This window comes from Erythrolamprus reginae, unplaced genomic scaffold (genome assembly GCF_031021105.1).
Source record: "Erythrolamprus reginae isolate rEryReg1 unplaced genomic scaffold, rEryReg1.hap1 H_52, whole genome shotgun sequence".
NCBI classification, from domain to species: domain Eukaryota; kingdom Metazoa; phylum Chordata; class Lepidosauria; order Squamata; family Dipsadidae; genus Erythrolamprus; species Erythrolamprus reginae.
This window is the reverse complement of record NW_027248509.1, coordinates 193,181-215,372: the sequence shown is the minus strand read 5'-3', so window position 1 is coordinate 215,372 and position 22,192 is coordinate 193,181. Positions and strand designations below refer to the sequence as shown.

Below are 22,192 nucleotides of genomic sequence, written 5' to 3'. Positions count from 1 at the left end.
TCCATTGCTTTAAATCCCCCTTCCGCCTGCTTACTTCAGATTTTCTCCCCCCTCCCAACCTCCGGGTCTGAATTTCGGTGGGTGGGTTAATTTGAAGAGTGGGGGAGAAGGTTCCCTGCGCATGAGCGCCCCTCCCGCAACACGCGGCTCTTCTCGTTCTAGCAAATCCCTCGGTTTGTGCCTTGTTTTCTTCTGAAACGTGTAAAATTGTGTGTGAGTGTGAGAGAGCTCCCGCTGGCGCTTGGGAATAAAGGGGCGTTTCTTTAAAAAAATAAAATTAATTTTTAAAAAAAAACACCGAGGAAAGGCGGGTGAAATCTTTCTCTGCCCCCCCTCCTCCCTGTCCCCCCTCCCGGCTTAAATTCGCCTGGCGATGATTAACTCTTTCTCAAGTTGGCTGTGCTGCGCAATCTTTCCGCCCCAGGTAAAGAGTGGGAGGAAGAGAGACGCTGTTCCTTTGAGGGGAGGGAGAAGGGGAGGGGAGCAAAGGGAAGAGGGAAGGGGGCCGGCGGCCCTTCGCTTCCTCTGCCCCCCCCTCCCCTCGTTCAAGGACAGGCCCCCACCCCGCCGAGGATACGGGAACCTCCTTAAGTTTGCTGTCTCGCCGCGGCTGTCTCTTAATGCTTGGAGCCTGCTGGCGCCATCGCGGTTCTTTTCAGAAATAAAGACTCCCCTTTAAAAAAAAAAGAGAAGGAGAGAAGGAAGGAAGGAAAGGGGAGGGAGAGGAGGAGGAGGAGGGAGTGGAGGAAGTCAATTTCACCCGGCCGCATTCTCTTCTCCCTGTCCTTCTTTGGAAATCCCCCCTCCTTTTTTTCCTTTGCAGCGTTTTGGTTTTAAAAGAAACCCTCGCTGTCCTTTTGCGTCTATTATTTGGTTTTAATTTTACTTTTTTATTTTTTGGGCTCGGCTCCCGTTGCATTAAGTAAATAAAATTTTTTAAAAAATGATACCGGCGAACCGGGACCTTACCCCGGCCTCCAACTTGTTCTGAGCCAAAACCGCTCTCTTCCGCACGCCTCTTTAAAAAAAAAAATTTTTTTTTTGCAAGCTTCTCTCGCTAAAACGCCCGCCAGAAATGCAGAGTCGCCCGGCGGAGTAGCTACAACTGCCAATCGCGGCTTCCCTCTACATACACACACCCGAAACGCCCTACTCCGCCGCTCCTCCGGCCCAAAACCGGGGTCGGGAAGAAGCCCCGGGGAAAGAAGGCGGCCGCGGGCCCCCGAAAGGCCCTTAAACCCCACCGCCCAGCCGGCCAACGATTCCCCCTCCTTCCTTTTCTTGCCGGCGCGTCTTTGCGTTCGGCTCGCAGGATTTCTCCGGGGGTTCCGATCCCCCCCCTGCGCCCGCTTTCCCTGCGCCTGGAGAGGTGAGTCCCCCCTGGAGGTTTTTTTTTTTTTGGGGGGGGGGCGAAGAGGCGTCCCAGCGCAGTGCAAGTTTGCAAGGATGCGCGATTTGACCGGACTTATTTTTTTGTTTCTGTGCGCGCGCAAAAGGGCCGCTTCAGCGTTTCTAACCACTATTTTCCCCCTTTCTTTCTTTTTTTCTTTCCTTCCTTCCCTCTCTCCCTTCCCTTCTTCGCAGGTGATCCGCGGAAGAGAAGCCGAAAGCGTTCGGATCCGGACCAGGCGAGCGCGGGCAGCTGCGGCGGGGAGAGAAAGTTCTGCCGGTGATCCCCCCCCCTCCCGGCTCTCTCTCTCACACTCTCGTCGTTTTCCTTCACCTCCTCCTTCGCTCCGGTTTGGAAAGGGGGGAAATAGTGGCGTTTAATTCGAAGTGACAACCCCCCCCCCGCCGCCCTCGCCACATCTCCGGCGCTGCAAAACTTCTGCCCGCTCCGATTTTTATTTTTATTTTAATTTCACCTGATCGCCGCTCTTTTAAGACAAAACTTTCAGAAACTTAAAAACTTTCTTCGAAGTGAAAGTTGCTTTCTTTCCCACGCACGGACTCGGTTGCCTTTTCCGACCCCCAATTTCCTTTTTGTGTGTGTGTGTGTTTTGCACGGGGGCGACTACTGTTAAAGAAGGCGGCGGCGTTTTCTCTCCCCTCCCTCCGGCCATCCCGCGGAGGACAAGCATGGAAGTGACCACGGATCAACCCCGGTGGGTAAGCCACCACCACCCGGCCGTTCTCAACGGGCAGCACCCCGATTCTCACCACCCCGGACTGAGCCACTCGTACATGGATCCCACGCAGTATCCCCTGCCCGAGGAAATGGATGTACTCTTTAATATCGACGGGCAGGGCAACCACGTTCCTTCTTACTACAGCAACTCGGTGCGGGCTACGGTGCAGCGGTACCCTCCGACCCATCACGGTGAGTGGCTGGGATGGGGGTGGGAGTGGGGCGGGGGGGGGCACAGGAGGTTTGTATGTGGTGGGAGAGACTCGCATTGGGACTCTTCCTATCCTTTTTAAAACTTATCAGGGAAAGAATGCTTGGCTGCATAGCAAGAGGTATCACAAGCAGGAAGAGGGAGATTGTCTGTATACTGTAGAGGGCTGCTGAGACCCCATTTGGAATACTGTGTTCAGTTATGGAGGCCTCACCTACAAAAAGATATGGATAAAATTGAACCAAAGACGGGCTGCAAAAGTGGTGGAAGGTCTTAAGCATAAAACGTATCAGGAAAGACTTCATGGACTCGATCTGTATAGTCTGGAGGACGGAAGGGAAAGGGGGGACATGATCGAAACATTTAAGTATGTTAAAGGGTTCAATAAGGTTGGGGAGGGAAGTGCTTTTAATAGGAAAGTGAACACAAGAACAAGGGGCCACAATCTGAGGTGAGGTGGGGAAAAGATCAGAAGCAACGTGAGAAAATATTATTTGACTGAATGAGTAGTAGATGCTTGCAACAAATTTCCAGCAGACATGGTTGGTCAATCCACCGGAGCTGAATTTAAACATGCCTGGGATAAACATAGATCCACCCTAAGATAAAATACAGGAAATGGTATAAGGGCATTTTCGGCCGTCAATCTTCTGTGTTTCTATGTTTCCCCGCCCGCCTGAAAACTGCTGCTTTTTGACAGCCAGCAAAACACAAATACACACGCGCGCACGCCAAAAAACATAAACCTCCGGAAACCGAGCGGAGGGTGTGTATGTATGTGTCTGTGTGTTTGTGAGCGAGGTGTGCATTTTCACCCCAACCTTCCGTCTCTTTTTTTGCACGCTTTAATTTTCGCCGCTTGCAAGCTTTTTGGCGGCCTGAGCGAAAGCAAAATTCTTGCAAAGGGTGATCTCACCCAGCGATCCTAAACCGGTCCTGAAGGATGGTGGTTGGTTGGTTGGTTGGTTGGTTGATTGATTTTTTGCTGGGCTACATATCGCAGCTCTCACCCCTCACCCACCCCACCCCATCTTCTCCTCTGGCCCATTTTTACCGGGTCAGTGAAAGATCTCGGAGGTCGATTCGATATCGGGTTTAAGGGGCTGGGTCGCGGTTCAAACGACTTATTGACTCCAGCTCCGGGGCTGAATCCTAAAAACGGAAGCGAATCGGCTCGGGTGGGGGAAAGAAAGAGAGAGAGAAATCCAAATCCAATTAAATTAAATAAAGAAAGGAAGGAAGGAAGGAAAAGAGAGGGAGAGAAAGGGAGAGAGAAAGAAAGAGAGAAAGAGGGAGAGAGAAAAACAAAGATAGAGAAAGAAAGAGTGAGAGTGAGAGAAAGAGGGAAAGAGAAAAAGAGAGAAAGAAAGAAAAAAAGAGAGTGAGAGAAAGGGGGAAAAGAAAAAAGAGAGAGAGAAAGAGAGAAAGAGAGAGAAAGAGAGGGAAACAAGAAAGAGAGAGAGAAAGAAAGAAAGAAAAATGGGAGTGAGAGAAAGGGGGAAAAGAAAGAGAGAGAGAGAAAGAGAGATAGAGAGAAAGAAAGAGAGGGAAACAAGAAAGAGAGAGAGAAAAAAGAAAGAAAGAAAGAAAGAAAGAAAGAAAGAAAGAAAGAAAGAAAGAAAGAAAAGAAACCGACTTTAAACTCCCTAAACTTGGCCTGTTGTACAAAAGTAGCAGTCAATTTGATCAGGCTAAGGACGGGTGGGTGAGTCTCTCTCCCTCTCCCCCCTCCCCCCTTTTCTCTTTCTCTCTCTTTGGGGAGTCTGGATATGAAGGCCAAATGGATTTGCCAGTTACCTTTGTCCCAGGTTTCACTCCGACTTTCCCTGAAGGGTTTCCAGCCACCCTGTTTCTAGGAACAGAGGAGCACATCTGAATTCGGCCTTGTTTGTGTGTTTGTGTGTGTGTTTGAGAGAGAAAGTGAATAACTGGGTTTATTTTTTAAAAATCGTAACCAGGTTTAGCGACAAACAAGAATCTGGAAGGGACTGTCTTCCGAAATCTACAAGGGGCGGTTTTAAATAAGGTTAAAAACGGAATTGGGTGGGTTGTTGGGCAGACAAGGGGCTTCCCAAGGTGTGAGAAAACCAATTCCAGGAAGACTTTAAGTATGGTTGGTTGAGTGCTACATGCTCTGGGGTGGGGGAAAAACTCAGGGATGGCCTTAGGGGTTTTTAACCCAACCTTAGGAAGAAGGTCTGTTAAGTAAATTCCACTCAAATGCCAATAAAGAATATTTCTGCTTTATTCAGTTGATCTCTCTTTCCATCTCTCTCTTTCTCTCTCTCTTTCTCTCTCTCTCTCTCTTCCCCCTCTTCCTCTCCTTCTCTCTCTCTCTTTCTCCTTCTCTCTCATTCTCTTTCTCTCTCTTGCCCCCTCTTTCTCTCCTTCTCTCTTTCTCTTATTCTCTCTTTCTCTCTCTCTTCCCCCTCTTTCTCTCCTTCTCTTTCTCTCTCTCTCTTTTCCTTTCTCTCCCTCCTTCCTTCCCTCCCTCTCTCATTCTCTCCCCATTTCATGTCCTCGATCACAATGCCAACAAAATCTAGAATGTAGCATCTGGGCACCAGTTTTGGAGTTGGATTGAGGAAAGGGGGGCCGGGGAAGGACCCCCTTGTAGGTTGAGCAGTGGGGGAAAATGCATAAAATGTGATCCCTGCAAAACTCCTAAAAGATAATTCTGGGATAGGTCGGGTGGGGTGGATGCATGGAAATATACGAAAAGTCTGCAAGAGAACACCCAAGTTTCGGAAAGCACCGAGGGCTCCTTGTTTCCAACCCTAAGCTTACAAATATTCTCTTTTGCTAGTATGGAATTAAAGTCGTTCAGGGGAACAAAATAATTTACCCTCCTGTAAGAGGGTATTAAAGTTGTTAAGAGGAACAAAGTACCCGCCTGCAAGAGTCCGTGTTTTATTAGCTTGTAAAATTCCCGCCGCATATTTTTTGTTGCCCAAAGCAAAGTTGTCAGGATTTTAACCAAAGTTTCTACCACACAGAGCAGTTTTGGGGGAAATCACACAATGCTCCTTCTTGATGGGGGGGGGGGGGGGCTTGTAAGGGTCGCTCAGGTGTGAATAGGGAGTGTAAAATATTAATTTCAGGAAGGCCTGGAAACCTAAGGGCTCTTGAATTCATAAATACTTTTTTTAATGGACTTCCCTTTGCAAAACCCTTACCTTTGTCAACTTGCTCCAAAGCAAAAACTCACTTTCCTCTCTAACTGAGTGAAATTCTTAATCCAGGTGGATTTAGCCTAGCGATTCTTTTAAAAACCAGGAGAACCCAAACAATTTCACTCAGGTCTCCGGTTTTTTGATGGCAGTGGTGGCTTTAAAGTTTGATATCCCCCCCTCAAATCTACTGTCCTTTAAGGTCTAAAAGTTACTTTTACCTCTAGATCTATATATATCTATATTTATATTTATATCCATTCTAGTTTTGAATGCTTGGAAAGCCAAATAGTGTTTTTTAATATATATATATCATTATATATAATATAAAATATTCATTATCAGCAAAAATATGTTACACACACACATTCCATATATATATATATATATATATATATATATATATATATATATATATATATATATATGTCACATGTTTAAGCTGAATTTGAAAATTCATAATTATTCATAAAATTCATAAAATATATAATTATTTATTGGCCAAGTGTGATTGGACACACAAGGAATTTGTCATATGCACTCAGTGTACATAAAAGAAAATATGCATTTGTCAAGAAGCATGAGGTACAACACTTAATGATTGTCATGGGGTCAAATATGAAATGAGGAAACAATATTAATAAAAATGTTAAGGATACAAGCAAAAAGTTACAGTCACACAGTCATAAGTGGGAGGAGATGGGTGATAGGAATGATTTTAAGGGGGATCTATATATCTATGTCTATGTCTATATATCTATATATATCTATATATCTATATCTATATATCTATCTCCCTATATATCCCTATATATACTGCTCAAAAAAATAAAGGGAACACTCAAAGAACACATCCTAGATCTAAATGAATGAAATATTCTCATTGAATACTTTGTTCTGTACAAAGTTGAATGTGCACAACAGCAGGTGAAATTGATTGTCAATCAGTGTTGCTTCCTAAGTGGACAGTTTGATTTCACAGAAGTTTGATTTACTTGGAGTTATATTCTGTTGTTTGAGTGTTCCCTTTATTTTTTTTTGAGCAATGTATGTATGTATGTATGTATGTATGTATGTATGTATGTATGTATGTATCTATCTATCTATCTATCTATCTATCTATCTATCTATCATCTACCTACCTACCTACCTACCTACCTACCTACCTACCTACCTACCTACCTACCTATCTATCTATCTATCTATCTATCTATCTATCTATCTATCTATCTATCTGACATTCAAATACGGACCATGAAATGAAGCTGGCTCTTCCTTTCTCCACCATTCACTTCTTAATTAAGGAATTTTCAAAACCGTCTTTCAACTGTACTTCCAAATTAGACATTTTTGGAGTGGGTGGGCAGGCGGGGAGAGGTGAGGAAAAAATAGACCTGATATTCAGAATATAATGTGCTGGTTAATAAAGACAGAGAGAATGAGGTCTCCCCACCGGACATACACCTACAATCCGGCAATTGAGCAACCAAAATTACCCCCCCCCATTAAGTAATGCCCTGGGTCATTATTAGACTTTTCACTGTGTCTTACAAAATGTTATTAGTCCTTCCCACTCTTTCCTTTTAATTGGCAAACCCTTGCTTTGATCTGCCATGAGTAGTTTCCTGGTTTGGGTCTTTTCTTTCTTTTTTTCTTAAGTGTGGATTAAATCCACAGGGGGCACAATCTGAGGTTAGTTGGGGGAAAGATCAGAAGCAACATGAGAAAATATTATTTGACTGAAAGAGTAGTAGATGCTTGGAACAAACTTCCAGCAGACGTGGTTGGTAAATCCACAGTCACTGAATTTAAACATGCCTGGGATAAACACAGATCCATCCTAAGATTAAATACAAGAAATAGTATAAGGGCAGACTAGATGGACCGTGAGGTCTTTTTCTGCCGTCAATCTTCTATGTGTTTATGTTTCTAAATAGATGGTGTGTCCCAAATGCTGCTCACAGGGCCTGCTAGCTACATCCTTACAAAAGATCCAATAATTTTATTTTATTTTTAAAAAATAAGTTGGTCTTTTAAGTTCCCAAAGCAGAAAAAAATCAACTCTGAGGCTTTTTTCCTTAGTGCCCAACAGAATAACGAGAATTGGAAGGATGAGCGCCCACAATTTCTGGAGGCAAGTCGTTCCATGGGTTAATTGCTCTCATTATCAGAAAATTTCTCCAAGAGTTCTAGGTTGCTTTTGATTAGTTTCCACCCTTCACTTTTTGTCCTGCCTTCTGGTGCTTTGGAGAATAGCTTAACTCCTTCTTCTTTGTGGCATCCCTTCAAATACTGTACTGGAAGACTGCTCTCACGTCTCCCCCAATCCTTCTTTACATTAAACTAGACATACCCAGTTCCTGCAAACTGGGTATGTCTAGTTAGCTAGCTAAACCGCCTTCAGGCTCCTAATCTTCATCAGTTTGATCCCTGTTTGAAAGTGGATTCCCAATGCAAGGGAAAAAAAAAGAGATTTCAGTAGGGTTGACAAATCTAAAGGAATTTGTTTCGGATTGAGAGCTGTTTATCAGGAAGCCCCAAAATAATAATAATAATAATAATAATAATAATAATAATAATAATAACAACAACAACAACAACAACAATAATAATTTATTAGATTTGTATGCCGTCCTTCTCCAAAGACTGGGGCGGCTCACAACAATAATCAAAGACAATATAACATTGCAACAAATCTATTATAATAATAATAAATAAATAATAATAAAAGACCTAAATGGCAAGCAATCTTTTTTCTCTGTTGCCCTTGACGGAAGGGTTTTACTCCATCAGAGCAGATAAGAAGGAAAGTAATTCCCTAAATCAATAATCTTAGAAGCTGGGCTTAAAAAAAAAAGGTTACCCAAACAATGCAGCCATTAATTAAGAAAAAAAAAAAGAGGCTTGTCTTTCTACTCCCTGTAGGCATTTCTTAGAGGAATAATGAATTCTTATTAATTGCATTGATGGGTGTTCGATTCCAGCCCTATTCTTCCAGGGCGTTTTTTTTAAACTTGCAAAAAAAAAAAAAGGCCTTAGAATTTAAATATATTTAAATGGGCTGGGAGGGGGAGGCGGTTTGCATACCAGGATTATGGTGAGGGGGCAGGGAAAAGAAGAGAGAAGGGGTTTTCCTAACCCAGAGGCTCGGCTGGATGAGGTTGACTAGGAAAATCCCGGAGGCCTCTTAAATATTGCAGCCAGATTTTGCAAGGAATCTTGAATACGGGTGAGAATTCGAAGGGTTTAATCCTGAGTAAATGCATACCTTCAGTCTGCATGGAGAAGTTGGTCTCCTTTTAGGAAACACACAAACACACACACAAACAAACACATTTAGCCCTCAGGTTTTGAAAGAAATGGTTTGCCTTTTTTTATTTTTTGCAAAATTCTGATAATTTCTGATAATTTCATCTCCATCCAGTTATGAAAAGTTTGAACATAGAAATGTAGAAGATTGACGGCAGGAAAAGACCTCTTGGTCCCTTATACTATTTCCTGTATTTTATCTTAGGGTGGATCTATGTTTATACCAGGCATGTTTAAATTCGGTGACTGTAGATTTACCAACCACGTCTGCTGGAAGTTTGTTCCAAGCATTTAGTCTTTCAGTCAAATAATATTTTCTCACGTTGCTTCTGATCTTTCCCCCAACTAACCTCAGATTGTGCCCCCTTGTTCTTGTGTTCACTTGCCTATTAAAAACACTTCCTCCCTGAACCTTATTTAATCCTTCAACATATTTAAATGTTTTGATCATGTCCCCCCTTTCCCTTCCGTCCTCCAGACTATACAGACTGAGTTCATTACGTCTTTCCTGATACGTTTTATGCTTAAGACCTTCCACCATTTTTGTAGCCCATCTTTGGACTTTTGGACCTGTTCAATTTTATCCATCTCTTTTTGTAGGTGAGGTCTCCAGATCTGAACACAGTAGTCCAAATGGGGTCTCACCAGCGCTCTTAATGGGTCTTCTGACTTCTGAAAAGACATGCATACAATTGTATTCAGGCAGGTGATTGTTTTGTAAAAAGTGGCCTTGAAAAAAATGGCTTTTTCTCTCCCCATCGGATACACTGTAAAATATCAATTTGATGTTATAATTTATTGCATTCAATGGCCACCCCATGTCGCCTCTCGGGGGTGGATGAACATGATATTCAATGGTGCATTCACCACCTGATTCCTGGACTAACCCGCTCCTTGCTTTCGTGCAATACATCCATGACCCATGAACTGCACCGGTTCAGTTGTTGGACTGTGTTGTATGAAGGCAGCTCCAGTGGCTGAGAATAGGAACTGGGCTAGTTTTATCTGGAGGCCGCTGTCGAGACCCCTAAGGCCAAAAATGCCTTTGAGTTCAACCCCCTTGGCACTAGGTTAAAACCAACGTAGCTGGTTTTGCTGCATTTTAGACCCAGGAGTCGCGTTTTACCCAGGTCGGGTTGCATTGGGAAAGAATTTACGGGTTGCTTTCCGTACTATTACTAGTTTTTTCTCATCATTCCTATCACCCATCTCCTCCCACTTATGACTGTAACTTGTTGATTGTATCCTTAAGATATTTATTAATATTGATTGTTTCTTCATTGCTTATTTGACCCCTATGACAATCATTAAGTGTTGTATCTCATGATTATTGACAAATGTATCTTTTCTTTGATGTACACTGACAGCATATGCACCAAAGACAAATTCCTTGTGTGTCCAATCATACTTGGCCAATAAAATAATTCTATTCTATTCTAAAACCAGAATTGAGTCAAGAATTGAAAAATGATTTCCCCTTTCTTTTCAAGGTCTGAAGCCCAATGCTATAAAATTTGAATGATCCCTTCTTGGGGGTTTCCTGGATTTTTCACCCAGAACAGCAAGGGCTTTCGGATTACAAGTTGATAGAAACATAGAAGATTGACGGCAGAAAAAGACCTCATAGTCTATCTAGTTGCCCTCATGCTATTTCCTGTATTTTATCTTAGGATGGATATATGTTTATCCCAGGCATGTTTAAATTCAGTGACTGTGGATTTACCAACCACGTCTGCTGGAAGTTTATTCCAAGCACCTACTACTTTTTCAGTAAAGTAATATTTTCTTTCTCATCTTTCCCCCAACTAACCTCAGATTGTGCACCCTGGTTCGTGTTAACTTTCCTATTAAAAACACTTCCCTCCTGAACCTTATTTAACCCTTTAACATATTTAAATGTTTCGATCATGCCCCCCCCCCCTTTCTGTCCTCCAGACTATACAGATGGAGTTCATTACGTCTATCCTAAGTTGATTTTGTGGGTGCATCACCATCCTAAAACTGTGAATTTCTATGAGATTATACAAATTTTCTATTTATTCTGTTTCTGTCTATGTCGGTCTGTCACTCTGTCTGTCCAGAGATTGTTTCCTAAAGAATAAAGCATGCTGCCTTGATGCCCTGATAGTTCTACCGGCTGATCTGGCAAGTAGATAAGGAGTCAAGAGGCGCCCTTAGTCCTGCTAGTTGAGGACTGACTTTTAAATTTAGCCTTTCGCCCTGAGGAGAAAGCAGGATGGGCCCCAAATTAAGAGTTGGACAAATATTTTGCCCTGTAAAACTCAGAGCCCTGGGGGCTTGATCCATTGAATTGTTGATGAAGAGACCCTGGAATTGATGGGAGCAGGGCTTAAGCTAAGGAGAATGAGAACTGCAATGGAAACATGCAACCAACCAACGATTGTTTCTTACGAACCCTTGGATTTCATCTTAATGTACTAAAATTGTCACTTTTCCCCCCTTTCAAAAAGTTTCTTGAAACTTAGTTGGTTGGGCAGATTAGTTTCTCTAACCCCCAATAGGATGGACAACTGGTTACCCAAGATGTTGGTGGGCTTGTTCTTCTCACTTTTAAAAAACAATTGGCCGTTCTCAGCAGTTGAAGCTTTTTCCTAGCAGGGTAGTAGGTGTTAAGGTCACTTGCTCACACCCACAAGAACCTAGTTGGTTAAGTGGTATAGTTACAGCACCTAGTAGAGACATTGGACGGGGCTGGCTAGAGGCGTCATCTAAAGTGGATGGTTTTCTCAACTACCTTCATCAAAACTTCTAGCAAATAATAATAATAATAATAATAATAATAATAATAATAATAATAATCAACAAATTAGATTGATATGATGGATTTTGTATCACAATATCACAAGTCGAACATTTCCCAAGCATCTAGGACTGTATGATGTATTTTCAGCATTTAAATCCAGCATGTCAATCTCATTTGCTGTGTATTACTGTTTTTTGTGATGATGATGATGATGATGATGATTATTATTAATAATAATAATAGTAATAATAATAATACACAGCAAATGAGATTGATATGCTGGATTTTGTATCACAATATAACAAGTCGAACACTTCCCAAGTCTCTAGGACTGTGTGATGTACGAAAATACATCACACAGTCCTAGGCGCTTGGGAAGTGTTGGACTTGTGATATTGTGTTACAAAATCCAATGTATCAATATCATTTGCTGTGTATTACTGTTTTTTGTGAAAATAATAATGATGATACCCTCAACTTCTTTGAAAAATAGTGGAACTTGCTTTGAAAAAAATTAGGTTCCCCTAAAGGGCTGTGGTGGAAATCTACAATATTTAGAATTCTTTAGGTGTAGAATTCTTTATTGGCCAAGTGTGATTGGACACACAAGGAATTTTTCTTTGGTGCAGATGCTCTCAGTGTACATAAAAAGTACATTCATCAAGAATCATAAGATTTTAGGGAGGAACTAGTTATCCCTGGTTAAGAATGCAATTCAAAGCAAAAAAGTACCATCTTGAACATGCGGTGGCAATTTCTGGGTAAAATTATTCTTTTGTGGGAAGTGGAAAGGATATTGACTAAATGGTTAATTCCACAGAATTAAATGATTCTCAATAGATACTGAAAACCATAGCAGTAAACAGGTTAGGTCCTTATTCAGCTCTAGCTTCTAGAGTATATTAAATGCATCTTATTTACCGTATTTATTTCATTCATTTCTTTTTGTCAAGTATGAAGTGGTAGTATACAAAGATATAACAATGTTTATATATGTGATACTAGTAAGAGAGAAACATTAGGAAGGCACGTCGGTGCATTTATGCACACCCCTTACTGACCTCTTAGGAATCGGGTAAGATCTTTTTTACTTAAAACATTTATATAGTCACCCATTTTAAAAAAAAACAAAATTACTGGTAACCAAGTTCTAGGTATCTAATGGCCAACTCTTCATACGTACAACCTCTCAACATTTAGACTAGCTTTCCAAGAAATTTGGAGCCCTGATTTGGCTCATTTATTCCCGTCAAACATAACTGCAATTTATGGATTGAAAGAATGAATACTGTATAGAAAAATGTATCCGAGGGCTGAACTGGATCCTGTATAATTTTCTACCAAGAAATAGGTTCCCAAGTCATTTATTTGAATTTTCACAAACCCCCCTTAGATAGCTTAACTGATGATACTTCTGCTAGAATGAAAGCCTTTTCTTCCCAGCTAAATGATTTTTCAGAAGTTTGGTTGCTTTCACAAATAGCTCCTTAACCCTGAAATATATTTATCATATAAGACATCATTCTTTCCTTTCTATGTTGGCTTTGACAGAAAGCCATTCCAAGCAAAGAAATTGAGAAGTGAAGGGTTTCCTTTTTCCCCAAGCGGGGAGAGAAAAACAAAGTTATAAAACCATTTTTTCTTTGCAGAAAAAGAAAATAATATGGTTATGATTCATATATGCAAAGGGCTTAATTTGATTTTTAAAGCTTTTCTCAAAACCGCAACTAATATTTGAAGCTGCTAAATTGTGGCTAGGTTTATTGGAAGTATCAGAAAATAGCAATTTGATGGGTCTCTTGTTTTTATTTTCTGGTCTGTTTCTTGTTTTACTTTAAAAAAAATATTTTCTAGCATCTTTTATCAAGCTAGTTTGCTTTGTGTTTTGTAAACCTACGCTAAGACCGAGATTATTTAGCCCCAGTTCTACAGATACATGGAACTACCTGATAGCATTTAGACTTATATACCTTTTAACAGTGCTTTACAGCCTTCTCTAAGTGGTTTTACAGAGAGTAAGCATATTGCCCCCAACAATCTGGGTCCTCATTTAATCCACGTTGGAAGGATGGAAGGCTTAGAGTCAACGTTATGACACCCATCTTCCTCAGATGATAGGAACAGGGTGACAAAATGTAGATTATCCCTCCAAAGATATGGAGGACATATTGCCAGATCCATCCTAGACTACTGCTCATCTGTCTGGAACCCATACCACATTTCAGACATCAACACCCTTGAAAATGTCCAAAGATATTTCACTAGAAGAGCCCTTCACTCCTCCACTCGGAGCAGAATATCCTACAAAAATAGACTAACAATCCTGGGCCTAGAAAGCCTAGAACTACGGCGCCTAAAACACAATTTGAGTATTGCCCACAAGATCATATGCTGCAACGTCATACCGGTCAATGACTACTTCATCTTCAACCGCAATAACACAAGAGCACGCAACAGATTCAAACTTAATACGAACCGCTCCAAACTTGACTGTAAAAAATATGATTTCAACAATTGAGTTATTGAAGCGTGGAACTCATTACCGGACTCAATTATGTCAACCCCTAACCCCCAACACTTCTCCCTTAGACTCTCCACGATTGACCTCTCCAGGTTCCTAGGAGGCCACTAACGGGCATACATAAGTGCACTGGTGTGCCTTCCGTCCCCTGTCCAATTGTCTTTCCTTTCTTCCACCTATCTTATATATTCTCTTCCTTTCCTATATCCTCTCCTCTAAGTTCACTTTCACCCTCTTTTATATTATCACATGTCTATTTTCTTCCTATGTATTTGTATTGGACAAATGAATAAATAAATAAATAAATAAATTATGGGGGGATTATGAGGATGGAAAAATTCAGGAAAGCTTTTAAGATATTGCTCAAATGATACAGTTGAATTTCTTGGCCAGGCCACCATCTTATAGTGTGAGGCAGAGGTCTTCAAACTTGACAACTTTAAGATTTGTGGACTTCAACTCCCAGAATTCTCCAGCCAACTATGCCATGAATCTTAAAGTTGCCAAGTTTGAGGACCACTGTTGAGACATTTGAGCATCTTCTGCATTGTATGACTATGACACCTCTTTCATGTCCCCTAACATAGAGAGCCTTCCCATTAAGCTTGTAGCCCAGAAATGGCGGTCAATGAATTTAGCAGAATGACTTGTCATCATAGGGCCCACTGAGGGTGGTGGTGTGGCGGTGTGCTATGGTCAGAAATGACTTCTCGGTGGCTTTGTATGTGCCAAAATCATATGCTCAGGAGGATTGGACAGAGATAAAACCAGCAGCCTCTTTGGTGTTCTCTGAGCTTGACTGCTTTCCTGGAGACATTTCAGGACCCAACTAGATAACATTATCAGTGCTTGAAGGAAATGTGGTTTGATCTCTGTTGAGATAAAGGTGAGGTTGCCCTGCCAGTGCCAGGAAGGTCGAAAAGCGGGTCAAGTCTCACTTAGCAGCCATCTGGCTTAATTGATGGTAATTTTGGGCTCCGTTGTCGGTTGTAAGTCAAGGAAATGCCCGTATCGGTTGGCTCTTTTTGGGATGTCCTATGTTCTGGCTACTTCTCCTGATCTCATGGAGAATCCCGCTTAACAGAGGCCTCCTTTGTTGTCTTCTGTTCCGGCAGGTAGCCAGGTGTGTCGCCCACCTTTGCTGCACAGCTCCCTCCCTTGGCTGGATGGGAGTAAAGCTTTGGGAAGCCACCACGGAGCTACCCCATGGAATCTGAGTCCTTTCTCCAAAGCTCCCATCCACCACAGCTCGCCGGGTCCCCTTTCGGTCTACCCTCCGGCTTCTACCTCCACGCTGTCGGCGGGCCACTCCAGCCCACACCTCTTCACCTTCCCGCCGACCCCTCCTAAAGATGTCTCTCCGGATCCTTCCATTTCCACTCCGGGTTCCACGGTGTCTAGTCGCCAAGAAGAGAAGGAATGCATTAAATATCAGGTGTCTCTGGCCGAAACGATGAAGCTGGAATCGTCTCATTCCCGGAGCAACATGGCGTCCTTAGGGGCGTCTTCTTCCGGCCATCATCCGATCGCCACGTATCCTTCCTACGTTCCTGAATACGGCTCTGGACTTTTCCCTCCGAGCAGTCTCCTTGGGGGATCCCCAACCGGATTTGGGTGCAAATCCAGGCCTAAGGCTCGTTCCAGCACAGGTAGGGTCCTTAAATGATTATTTTCTGCTTTGGAGGAGTTGGTTGGTTGGGTGGATGAATGGGGAACATTGATGGGCTCTTATGGGTATGGTCAGGTACACAGAACTGGTAGGAAAATGTTGGTCAGGTACATAGAACCGGTAGAAAATATTTTAATTCCCCACCCCCCTTCTGGGCTCTGGGTATGTTTTTCCTGTTGCAGTAAGTGAGGTTGAATGTTTTTAATTTTAGAATTATAGCAGACTTGTATTAATTTGATTTTAAGATCCTGATATCGGGTAAGGGTTTCTTGTTGTTTTTCATCAATTCGACTGTCACTTGGTATGGCAACATCAATAATCGACACTTTTTCCTTTTCCACAATTGTGAGGTCTGGTGTATTGTGTTTCAAAACCTTGTCATAATAATAATAATAATAATAATAATAATAATAATAATAATAATAATAATTTATTTGTTTATCTATCTATCTATCTATCTATCTATCTATCTATCTATCTATCTATCTATCTATCTATCTATCTATCTATCTATCTATCTATCTATTTATTGGATTTGTATGCCACCCCTCTCCACAGACTCGGGGCGGCTAACAACAGCAATAAAACAGCATATAATAATAATCCAATACTAAAACAGTTAAAAACCCATTATTATAAAAAACCAAACATACATACAGACATACCATGCATAAAATTGTAAAGGCCTAGGGGGAAAGAGTATCTCAATTCCCCCATGCCTGGCAGCAGAGGTGGGTTTTAAGCAGCCTACGAACGGCAAGGAGGGTGGGGGCAATTCTAATCTCTGGGGGGAGTTGGTTCCAGAGGGCCGGGGCCGCCACAGAGAAGGCTCTTCCCCTGGGTCCCCTGGTTGTTAATAACAATAACAACAACAACAATAATAATAATGAAAACCATCGGAATTGACCAAATGTCCATCTGTCAATTGAAAAAAGCCGCTTTACTAGGATCGGCACACTTAATTCGCCGCTACATCATGCAGTCCTAGGTGCTTGGGAAGCGCCCGACTGGTGATAAAATACGAAATCCAGCATGGTGATCTCGTTTGCTGTGTTGTACAACAACAACAACAACAGCAACAACAACAGCAGCAACAACAACAACAATAATAATAATATCTTGGTCCAAAGTGACCCAGCAGGCTTTCAAGGCTAAGGCGTGATTAGAACTCACAGTCACCTGGTTGCCTGCCTGATGCCTTAGTCACCAATCCAAAGTGGCTTTCATGCGGCAATGTTGCATTCATTGTGACACCCTGGCACCGATTTGCTTTCCTTGTGTCATTCTACACAACGAGGAAGATGACGTCACTTGGCCATCTTCGACGCCGAGTGAGCACACAGGCTGCAACTTCTAGAACTGGGAGTCCTAGAAAACCACAACTTTCACAACCTGGTTGGGAAAAAAGCAAAGCCATTCTTATTGGAGGCAATGTCTCTATGGGTTTCCACCCATTCATTGAGGTCGAGGGAGGCTTGCTATCATCTTCAAGGACCCAGGAGATGTGGCTTTTCAGTACAGGCAGTCCTTGACTTATGACTGTTCATTTAGTGATCGTTCGAAGTTACGACGGTGCTGGAGAAAAATAACTTACGACCGGTCCTCACGCTTCCGACTGTTGCAGCACCCCCCTGCCTTCTGGAGGCCCTCTGAAGGCCAAAAATGGCCTGTCTCTCAACTTCTGGCAGGCCCAGTAGGCTCGTGTTTCACCCTCCCCAGGCTCCAAAGGCTTCCCTGGAGCCGGGGGAGGTAAAAACGCCCTCCCCCATCCTCCCGGAGGCTCTATGGAAGCCAAAAACGCCCTCCCAGAGCCTCTGTGTGAGCCAAAAATCAGCTGGCTGGCACATACATGCACGTTGGAGTTAAGCTAGGGCAACAGCTTGCGTGCCAGCAGATATGGCTATGTGTGCCACCTGTGGCACTCGTTTGCCATCACTGATCTAGGCCATTTATCCAATTAAACTCATGATATGACTATTTAACCAAGCTAAACATAGACTTTTTCACTGAACCCATAGAGTTGTTGCTCTGCTTCGGAAGATGTTCGCTCATAGGAAAGTCAGTGTATAATAATAATAATAATAATAATAATAATAATAATAATAATAATAATAATAATTCCTCTCCGAGGACTCTGTTGCATCTCTGTTGTGACAATGTCTATTAGCGGTGGTTCATGACCAGGCTATAAGCATCAGGCCAAGATGGCTCATTTGTTTCTTGGGAAAAATTAGGGGGCTCGGCAATCAGTTCGCATTGAGGATGGTTGCGAGGGTCACACAATCGCCATTCACAAACTCCCCAGCCAGTTTCCAACAAGCAAAGTTGAAGGGGGAAGTTGGATTAGTTTAACGAAGGTGTGATGCACTGTTATAAAATTGAGTGTGACTCAATGACTCCGTGGCGTGGTGATGGAATTTGCAATTTCAATTGTGGTCCATGGACCACTGGTGGTCCGTGAGAGGGTTTTGGTGGTCCGTGGAGAAATCTTGGGCCAGAATGGCTGAGAGCAATTCATCCAGTCCAGGAAGAAGAATTTACCTGGTGATTGTACCAAAGTTGCCTAGTCAACTTTCATAATGATTAATAATAATTCATTAGACTTGTATGCCATGTCTATTACTTCATGTTTAAGGTCGGACTAGAACTCACTGTCTCCTGGTTTCTAGGCCCGGTACCTTAAACCCTACAGCAAACTTCCCATTTAATTTTGCCTCATGGGAGGTGAGAACAGAAAGTTAAATCAGATTTAAGTTTAATCACCTTTTTCAGGCCTGGGTAGCTTTGAAATGAACCCGAGGGGAAAAATGAAACAAATTCAGAATCGATGGGCCATGTGAGAAGTTAATATGCAAATGCCACATCCATGTAATATTGACACCCGCTTTTTAAGTAGGCAGCAGTAGAGGCATATTTTGCCTCACAGAAAAATAAAATATATCCATTTATAGTTGAATGTGCAAAACAGCCTGTGAAATTGATTGTCCATCAGTGTTGCTTCCGAAGTGGACAGCTTGACTTCGCAGAAGTTTGATTTGGAGTTATATTGTGTAGTTGTTTAAGTGTTCCCTTTATTTTTTTGAGCAGTGCATTTACCAAATCTGCACTTCTATTTCTACTAGTTGTTCTCATCATTCCTATCACCCATTTCCTTCCACTTAGGACTGTGTGACTGTAACTTGTTGCTTGGATCCTAAGATTTGTATTAATATTGATTGTTTCTTCATTGCTTATTTGACCCCTATGACAATCATTAAGTGTTGTACCACATGATTCTTGACAAATGTATCTTTTTCTTTTATGTTCGCTGGGAGCATATGCACCAAGACAAATTCCTTGTGTGTCCAATCACACCTGGCCAATAAAGAATTCTCTTCTCTTCTCCTCTCCTCTCCTCTCCTCTCCTCTCCTCTCCTCTCCTCTCCGCTCCGCTCCGCTCCGCTCCGCTCCTCTCCTCTCCTCTCCTATTCTATTCTATTCTATTCTATTCTTATGCACCATGGTGTTAGGTGTTAAATGTTGTAACACATATTGGCAAGGCTGATATTTTAACTCCACATCCTTCCTCATCCTTTCTCTATTGTTTTCTTTTTTGTTTTGTCATTTTTAATCCCACTGATGATAGAATCCTTTATCAAAGCGAAAGTGGATTCCACCGTGAACCGATTTCCGCCTCGTATTCGCTTGTAAACACTATGAGTCTTCAAAGAGGGGCGGCATGGAAGACTAAATAATAATAATAATAATAATAATAATAATAATAATAATAATAATAATAATAACTTACTACTACTGCTACTACTATTACTATTACTACTACTGTTGTTGTTTTGTTGTTGTTGTTTGTTGTTGTTGTTGTTATTATTATTATTATTATTATTATTATTATTATTATTATTATTATTATTCCCTGCCTTCTTGCTAAGTTTATCTCTCTGCGACCATCCCGTCCGCCTCCCTGTCTCTTTCTTTGAGGCAACCTGTTGCTCCCTCGCCTCTTTCTGGAGAGTGGGGTTTGTATGCTTTTGTGTACGAAAGTGTGGTGTTGTGTGGGGGGAAGGGGAACCACAAAAACCGAAGGTGTTCCGGAAATTTTGTCGATTTGGTTCAGTCACTTCCCTTAGCGAAGAGAGAGAAAATGGCCTCTCCTTCCAAGAGAACTTCCCTCAGTTCTCTCTCACCATGCCTTGAAGATAGGGAATCTCATTTTCTGTTCATTTTTAATGTGGCCTTTTCAAGGTTTGGTTATCTCCCCCTGTGTGTGTGTGTGTGTGTATGTGTGTGAGAGATATGATTAGATTTAGATTTAATTGGATGTGAATGCCGCCCTCTCTGAGGACTCGGGGCGGCTCACAGCATGTACCGAAAAACAAGAAACAATAATAACAATCCAATTTATTCCTTAAAAAACAACCTTAAAATTCTAATTAAAAAAACTCAATATCATTCAATCAACAGTCAAACGAAAGCATTCATCGGTCAGGGGGGAAGATCTAAAGAACCCCAGGCCTGGTGGCAAATATGAGTTTTTAAACTCTTTCGGAAGGCGAGGAGGGTGGGGGCAGTGCAAATCTCCGGGTGGAGCTGCTTCCAGAGGGTCGGGGCCCTCACAGAGAAGGCCCTTCCCCTAGGTCCCACCAGCCGACATTGTTTGGTCGATGGGACCCCAAGGAGGCCAACTCTGTGGGACTTCACCGGTTGCTGGAATTCGTGCGGCAGAAGGCGGTCTCGGAGATAGACAGAGGAGGGAGGGGAGAGGGAGAGGGAGGGAGAGAGAAAGGAAAGGGAGGAGGGAGTGGAGAAGAGAGGGAGTGAGATAGAGAGATAGAAACATAGAGGAGGGAGCGGGAGAAGGGATGAAGGTGGAGGGAGGGAGGGAAGGAAGAGGAGAGAGGGAAGGAAAGAGTGAGAGGGAGGGGAAAGCGGGAGCAAGGTAGGAGAGAGAGGAGGGCATAGGGGGAGGGAGGAGAAAGAGAGGGAATGAGATAGGGAGAAGAGAGAGAGAGAGAGGAAGGGGAGAGGGAAAAGAAGGCAGAGAGGGAGGGAGGGAAGGAAGAAAGGAGGGGAGAATGGAGGGCGGATGAGAGAGGGAGAGGGAGGAAGGAAAGGAGAGGGGGAGAGGGAGAAAGAAGGAGGGGGAGGGGGAGAGGGATGAAAGGAGAGAGGGAGAGAGAGTGGGAAAGAGTACGTTAGATAGAGAGGAGAGAGTGAGAGTAGGGGAGAGGGGGAGGAAGGCAAAGAGGGAGGGAAGGAGAGAGAGAGAGAGGGGAAAGACCGGGTGGAAAAGAGGGAGAGGAGAATGGGGAAGGGAGAGGGGAGGAAGGCCGAGAGGTAGGTAGGGAAGTAGGAAGAGAGGGAGGGAGTGGAGGAGGGAGGGAGGGAGAGGGAGGGAGAGGGAGGGGAAAGCAGAGAGGGAGAGAGGGAAAGAGGAGGAGAGGGAGGAGAGAGGGAGGGAGAGAAGGGGAGAGGGTGAGAGGGAGGGAAGGAGAGAGGGAGAGAGAGTGGGAAAGAGGGAAGGGAGAGATAGTAGGAGACAGAGGGAGAGATAGAGCGACTGAGTGAATGAGTCAGGGAGACATTAAATAGAAAAAGGGAACTTTGTTTAGACTGGTTGATCTGGGCTGCTCTCCCAAATATTTTGTGATTTGCATGTGGGGATATTTCACAAAGGCAGTGACCCAAAGCGAGTCTCCTGTACGAGGAAGTATTTCTAACAATTTTTTCAGGAGGGGGGACATTGTTTTAAGTAAATAATCCCCCTCCCTCCGTCCCCAGTGTGGAAGGATCTGCATGGAGGCCTCTTAGAAACATAGAAACATAGAAGATTGACGGCAGAAAAAGACCTTCTGGTCCATCTAGTCTGCCCTTATACTATTTCTTGTATTTTATCCTAGGGTGGAGCATTAGCATCCTTGCTCAGAAATACATTTGGCTAACTCTGCGAAGACTCAGTGTAGGTAGTCCTCGAGTTACGACCACAACGGAGCCCCAAGTTTAATAATTTGGCGCTCCGTTGATCAATGCTCCCTATTGGCTCTGTTAATCAATGTTCCCTATTGCCCATTCGATAACGCTGTTTTCTCACACAACTTTTCTTGTCGCTGTCATTAGACGGACCGCTGTGGCGGTTAAGCGAATAACATGGTCCTTAAGTGAATTGGCTCTACTTTGCTTATTGGAAAGGTCTCAGGCGATCCCCGGGACACTGCGACCGTTATAAAATTTTGAATCACATGACCACCCCCAGGGGGGAGGCTGCAACGGGCCTAAGCATGTGAGAGAGACATGGTCCTAAGTTACTTTTTTTCCTCAGGGTCATGGTAGCTACAAACAGTCACTAAACGAATCACTGTCACAAATTGAGGCCTGCGATTAGGGTCTTGCTCTGAAACTCTGGAGAACCGCCAATATTTTTTTCAA

General features: G+C 42.9%; 1 protein-coding gene across 4 annotated transcripts in view; it reads left to right on the top strand.

Moving 5' to 3' along the window:
• The first annotated feature begins 299 nt into the window (after positions 1–299).
• LOC139155756 (GATA-binding factor 3) overlaps positions 300–22,192 on the top strand; it is a 68,581-nt gene continuing 46,688 nt past the window's right edge. The window contains exons 1-3 of one of the 4 annotated variants that reach the window (XM_070731024.1): positions 300–1,369; positions 1,585–2,320; positions 15,219–15,752. In XM_070731024.1, the coding sequence (XP_070587125.1) occupies positions 2,080–2,320; positions 15,219–15,752 (775 nt within the window). In that variant the 5' untranslated portion in view covers positions 300–1,369; positions 1,585–2,079. The remainder of the gene's footprint in view (positions 1,370–1,584; positions 2,321–15,218; positions 15,753–22,192) is intronic. The other 3 variants (XM_070731027.1, XM_070731025.1, XM_070731026.1) reach the window with 3 other exon arrangements.